General features: G+C 42.5%; 1 protein-coding gene across 1 annotated transcript in view; it reads left to right on the forward strand.

Annotated features, from left to right (window-relative positions):
* si:ch211-186j3.6 (neural-cadherin) overlaps positions 1-6,750 on the forward strand; it is a 295,346-nt gene extending 288,596 nt beyond the window's left edge. The window contains exon 37 of the mRNA XM_055060057.1: positions 1,302-6,750. Coding sequence (XP_054916032.1) covers positions 1,302-1,910 — 609 coding nt within the window. The 3' untranslated portion in view covers positions 1,911-6,750. The remainder of the gene's footprint in view (positions 1-1,301) is intronic.
* Positions 6,751-6,972: the final 222 nt, after the last annotated feature.

Here is a 6,972-nt window from a genome sequence, read left to right on the forward strand (position 1 = left end):
CAGGCAGGCACCTTTCTTTATTTTTATATCCACTGATGCAGAATGGTGGTGTTGCTTGTTTTTTCAAGTAATTTTAGTTCCATTTATGTTTCATGCAATTTTTATTTACAATCTCTTCAAAAATGTTCACAAGCTTTTGCCCAGATGTGAGGTCCAGTTGCTGCTCACGACTCTCTGGTCTCTGTTTTTAATCTCTGGAGAGAAAAAACACCAAATAAAAAAAAAAGCCACTTGCCACTTTTCACATAATCAGCTTTACAAAGCCTCCCACTCCTCCTCCATGCATGAGCATCTTTTCATCCTCCTCCTCCCACAGGTTTTTTTTCTATCTCTGTGCCTTTTTTTTTTTTTTTTTTTTTTTTTTACACTTCTCATGGACTCATATTATTTGTGAAGTGACTTGCAGGTTACTGGATGTCAGAGTAGCAGCAGCTCAGGCTCAGTCCCATCTCCTCTCCGAATCGCCTGGGCTCATATTTTTATCCTCAGGGTCAGAGCGCTCGTAGAAAATCTTAAACCTTCACAGAGAATAAATGGAGATGGAAACTTAACCGGTGGAACGTTCTCAGTAAACATAATGAGCCCGGCTCTCCTTTCATTTCTCTGTCATATTTGATTTTTTCCTGCCTCCTCTGCCCTGCAAGCATCTGTGATGGATTCAAATGTGTTCATTATAAGTCAGAGGCACATTTAATCTGTTCTGGCCTCATCTGCATGTTGTATGTATTACAGACTCGGATGTTATTGTTTCCATTTGTAATGTGCTTGCCATTAGATTGAGTTAAATACATGTTAATGTCATTTGATTGAAGAGAGGTAGTAACCAAATGTAACCAGCGGGCAGTCTGGCGCTAGTGAGCTACAGTAAAGAACTTCCTCCTGAATAACTGGAGCAGAGGAAGAAACACTGCTGCTCATTTATTCAACTATTCCCCATCACAGGTATGAGTTTACATTATGGCTGAAATGATCAATCAAATTAATTGACGACTGAAGTAACGATCAATTAATTTAGTGACCAATTAATTATTAACTGGAGTATACAGAGTTTAAAATATTCCACTTTATGAAACTACAAAACAAAACCCTCAGAACAGTAACTGCCAGTTAATTGATTTATTTAGCAGTTTTGCAAAATTTTCGGCAAAAAAGTTAAGAAATTTAAAAAACAAGAAAAAGCACCATAGCTGTTTATCAAATTTATTTTCAAAATGTCATTTATTCAATTATTTCTCTTGTCTCACTGCGTTCTGCTGCTCCGTGCTGCACTAACAGCGTCTCGTCACATTTTGTGTCTCCAGAACGCCTACGACATGGCGGAGCTGCAGAAGTCCCTTCAGCCAAGCCCCGCCCAGTCGGTCCAGTACTGCCGCTCCAGAGCGCTGCACCACCCGCCGCCCGCCCACCACCTGCACCACCACCTGCTCCACCAGGCTCCGCCCGTCCCGGCCTCCACCGCGCCGCTGGACCCCCTCAGCCGGACGTCCAGCTCCACCACCCTGCCTCCCTCGGCCGCCTCCACGTCCTCCACGGCCACCACCACCACCAGCCTCCGTAGGGACGTGCCCCCCACCCGGCCCCCCGCCCAGGGCCAGGCGCGCCCCTCTCAGCTGGCGCGGCGCTCCCTCTCCTTCTCCAGCCAGGACCTGGCCCGTTACCTGTGTGAGATCATCCGTGACGCAGACCAGCACCCGGACACGGGGCCCTTCGACTCCCTGCAGGTGTTCTCCACCGAGGGCGGGGGGTCGCCCGCCGGCTCCCTCAGCTCCTTCAGTTCGGCGGGGCTGGACGGGGGGAGCACAGGGGAAGGGGCTGGGGAGGCTCGGCGGGAGGAGACGCTTGGGGAGTGGGGCCCCCGCTTTGAGAAACTGAGAGCTCTGTACGAGCGAGCCGAGGCCAGCGACCTCTGAGCGACGGGACGCTAATAACAGAACGCCTTATAAACCTTTCAGACGGGGAGGGAGCCGAGTCCGGTCTGTCTCATAACCCGCCGTCCAGGTTGATGTGGCCCTGCAGCAGGCGACTGCTTTCTGAGGACAGACATCATCTCCAGGTGAGATTAAGACTTCAGAGCGTCCTGAACACACAGACGTCACTCTGCAGTCGAGTCCTTCTGAAGACGTTTTTATTTCAAATCAGCACCAGTGAAAATGTATTTTGTATCTTGTTGCTGCTGAATGAGAGCCGTGTAAATAAGGGACGTGTTGCACACTGCACTAAAACATCATCAGTTTCTCATACAGACATAGAGCCTTGTTTTTTTTGTTTTGTTTTTGTTTTTTTATATATACTGTGTTATGTTTTGCCACTTGTCTCCACACAGTTTCTGAAGTTTGGTTTAAGGTTTTTATGAGGGGAAAACCTGAAGACGTGTTTCAATGATGAGACCAGGGAAGTTTTTCCTCTGGAAATACTTTTTCTGGATCCTTCCACACTTTACTGGCTGAAACTCAACCTGAATCTTGACCAATTCTTAACTCACAGAGGGCAAGAGGAAGTTTCTAAAGCCACAAAGTCAGATTTTCAGCTTTCAGTCTTTATAATTTACATATTGAGACGTTGACAGTATGACAGGATTATCTACAGGGGAGAGAGTTGCCCAGATTTAAAATAACTTCAAAGTCACATAAGTGTAGTAATAGTTGGATTTATAATAAATAAATCATAAAAGATGTTACTTAACGTAGCATTGACCACACACACACACACACACACACACACACACACACACACACACACACACACACACACACACACACACACACACACACACACACACACACCAACAGCATCTCCTGTCTTAAGTTATTGACAAATTTTGAATATGAATTGATTTATTATGAGGCAGCACATATTAACATGAGTGTAGTGAAATACACTCATTTTCATCTGTAGTTTCCAGACGGGTTGATGGTCAAAATGTAAAGACACACACACCCTCAAACACACTGTAATTATTTTAAAAAATCACAGGAACTGTTTAATATACTGAAATATGGAGCTCAGACTGAAGACACTGTTGGATTCATAAAACCAAACTCTCCAATAAGACAGTTAAAGGTTCTTACCAGAACCTTCTGGATGAACTTCCTGCCCTGCTGCTCAGGTTGGACCTGCTGGTCACCATGGAGAAAAGGCTCCTGCAGGTAATACGCCTCCAGGTGTCAAGGGTTGGACTTTTTTTCTTTTTATTGTTGTTGTTTTTTTTGCTCTTTTAGTTCAGTCGAGTGCTTCAGTGTTGGTGAAGTGTTTGGGGTTCCAGCTCTCTGTGGGTTGTAAGACATCAAGCCGTCTCTACTGCGCCCGCGTCCTCATTTCATTTCCTATTCTCATCCGCTCCGCCGCCGCCGCTCATTGTAGCTCACCCAAGGGGGCCGGCGGGGGCCGCACCAAAATTCAAACAGATCTCTAACAAAGAGGCGCGAGTGGACGAGTGGCCCGCGGGCCGGGATGGGGGTTGGGAGCGGCAGCTGCTGCAGACTGTTTAAACAGGCGATCGCTCAGCGGAATACAAACTACGCAGAGCGGCTTCCCAAGGTGACAGCTCGAGAAATTCAAATAAATGGAGGAGCGGATCGGAGGAGATTTAACGGATTATTCATACAGACGCCATAGCAGAAGCACCTGTGCATTGAAATCATTCAGAAATATCTGCACCGTCTTTCCCACATCGCAAGGGGATGACTGATCTAAGTCCCCCCCTCCCGACTCCTTTTTCTTAAACTACACAATCCTCCTCCTGATGCTTTTGACCCAGTGAGAAGCATTTATCTGGAAAAGAACAAAGAGGAGAAATAAAGCACCAGAAAGGAAACAGGGTGCAGGGAGACGGAAGGCCCAGCTGCTCTCACCTTTGATAAGAGAGATGATTACATGGTGGAGGGTTGGATCAGAGGGGCAGAGAGCGCTCGGCTCTGTGACAACAGGAAGGAGGTGTGGATGGAAATGTAGGCAGGAAGTGACACAGCAAACAGCCTGACCTCTGCTGTGGCCAGCAGGAAGCAGGCCTACTGGGACGACTGGTCACTCTGGCTGGCTTGAGGACACATTGTTCATCCTTGCAATAATTGTAGCAAAACATCATCGACTTTATATCTCAATTATAAAAAAATGCACAATAAAGCAAATCCAACCAATACAACACAACCGTCCACATAATAAATTTGGAAATGTTATGTGAGATTTATATCATATGTTTTGTACATATTTGTTAAAACTATCACCAAGTCGTGACAGTTTACTGTGAGACAGATCATCTGTGAAGGTCAATGTCCTCCACCACTTCCCTGAGCTGCTTCAGTCATCTGATGCACAACCAATCACAGCCAGGAGGAGGGGCTTAGCGCTGTCAGTCAATTTAGTAATTTTTCTAATGTGCTAATTCGCAACTTATTACATGTTCAATTGTCATCAGTGGCTAATTAGCATTAGCATTCACATCAGGCTCTGCTGACAGGGAGAAGCAGCAGCATAGCAAAGAAGGGTGAGTGGTGCATGTATGCGCAAGATGGACAGCGATAAGTCCCTCCTCCAGGCTCTGATTGGTTGTTTCTAGATAGCACTGGGAGAACTGGCAAAAGGCAGACTATCACCACAGTTTCAACAAATATGTAATAAAATATTTTAATAAAAGTTACATACTGCAGCTTTAATCAGAATTCTCCAGTAAATGGTCTAGTTAAAGAGTTTAACATCATGATGGAGTTGAAACATCACTACCAATAGTTTAAATGTAACAAATCACATCAGTGTTGAATTTATCAAGCACTAGTGTAGTGTCAGATGTTCGGAGCATCAATGGGTTAATTTAACACTGAATAAAATACACTTACTCTATGGAAAGTTTTAAACGTAGCTTAAAATAGAAATCTGATTTTTTTTATTGTAAATTTATAATCCCAGAATTTTCTTACCAAATCATTAGATGCCACTTGAACTGAAACTGAAAGTTAAAGTTTGAATCCAGCAGAATTTCAAAAACAAACATTATATAAAGCAGCACCAGGCGTCTTCAATCTTGACAATCCAAAGAGCCATTTTGACTCTTTACGGCTCTGTTAGAACCGTAAAGAGTCAAAATGTTACATAATTAAAAAAAATATATGTATTGGAATTTTTGTTAAATTCCAATTATTATTATCCAATTATTATAAGATTAGTGTTGACATTTTTAACGGATATATAATTTATTTCTATTTTTAGGTGTTGAAAACATAAAATATTTTCACAGAGCAGATCTATACACTTCTATAGAGTATTGATATTACAGAAAAATGAAGTGAAAAAATCAGCCTCGCTTTGACAAGAAAACAAATGACACCTTTTCATTTTGTTGTAAAAACAGAAAAGTGCAAATATTCTATTAAAATCTGTAAAACAAATAAAATCTCCATTTGTTTTTCTATCTATATTTGAAAACAGTTTGTTCTTTATCATTTTTAGCCAAAGCTATTAAAGACCATTGAAGGTTTAAAATGGCCACTTGCTGATATAAAAAAAAGTATAAATTTAATGACACACAGTTCGATCTCATGCTCAGTCTAAAACATAATGATAAGCTGGTGTTGTCAACTGGTCAACATAGGGTCACATCTGAAAGTTGCAGGACTCTGGACCTCGACCCCAAATCTGACCTCAGATAACATGAGGAAATGGATGGAAGAATTAAAGCAACTAGTTCCAGGAATGAAATATGAAATTAAAGAATTTTAAGAACTGAAACCCTTCTAGACCAAAATGTTTGATATATACGCCACCAATACCTGTTGATGTATATTCAACACAAACTGAGTCATTCTGGAAGCACTTTGGTTCAATCTGGTGATGTTCTGCCCAATCACCACTAATTTAGCTAACTTATAAAAAGATGTTATGTTTCTGACTGCTGGTGAAAAATCACCATATTCTTAAAAATGTCATTTTTAAACGGCCTATTTTTCTGCGCTTATTTATTTTTTTTCTGTCCTGCTGCACAAAAATGACAAAATACATCCTCACCTCATGGTTTTATACAGTAGGTTCCTACAAAATGACCGCCGCTAAGTGGTCAGGTCAAATGTGACAACAACAGAATTTTCCAGTAACAAGCGAAGTGTTGGATTCTGGTCCGGTTCCACCAGGAACTCAGCCACAGCAGTTTTCTTTCCTTCATGGCGGCAGAGCGGTGATGGTCAAGAAGTCGCTCTAATGAGACCGGCTCAGGTCGGCTCAGCTAACGGGAGCTGACGGGTCGCGGTCGAGCTGGACAAACCAAAGCGCCGTGTGAACTTTCACACGGCGGTCAAATCCCAGATCACAGCTTTCCAGAAATGTTCCGATAAGTCATGTTTTTGGTTTTTATTATCGTTTTTATCTTGCATTTGATTTCCTGTCAGACTGTAGGGACTTTGGGATGTCTGTGAATTAGTTTTTCTTCAGCGGACTGAGCCTGAGACAGGAAGGACTGGGTCGCCTTCCTTTCCATGTCTCCCCGACGATCCTCTGAACTAAGAACAGTTTCCTTGGTGTTGTGTTCCGGGTGTAAGCAAATGTAATGTTTTTACCTCATTTGTAAATAACAGAAAGAGAATTATGGCTTTTTGTCAAGAAAAGCAGCATCGGCTTGCAATGTGCAGGGTAAAAAGAAATAAAATAAATAAAAGTGAACATATTTTCTAGCGATATGATGGTGATGAGCTTTTAACAGTTATGTAAGTGTTTTGTATTTGCTTTCATCTCTTTTTCTCAATAAATCCATTTATTTGCACCAGAGACTGAGTGTGAACAAAACAGCTGGATATTTGGATACACACACACACACACAACACACACACACTGCCAGAGTAAAGTTTGCATCCCTGCATCGTCCTAACGGAGGACCTGTTCTTCTTTTCAGTGTAGAAAGATTATAAAAACTAGAACTGAATGCACAAGTTAGAAATGATGGTCAATTTTCTTGAGTGGACATGATGTCAGAGTTGTAGATATAGCCTC

The sequence above is a fragment of the Poeciliopsis prolifica genome, unplaced genomic scaffold, assembly GCF_027474105.1.
Source record: "Poeciliopsis prolifica strain line A6 unplaced genomic scaffold, Auburn_PproV2 SCAFFOLD057, whole genome shotgun sequence".
Taxonomy (NCBI): Eukaryota; Metazoa; Chordata; class Actinopteri; order Cyprinodontiformes; family Poeciliidae; genus Poeciliopsis; species Poeciliopsis prolifica.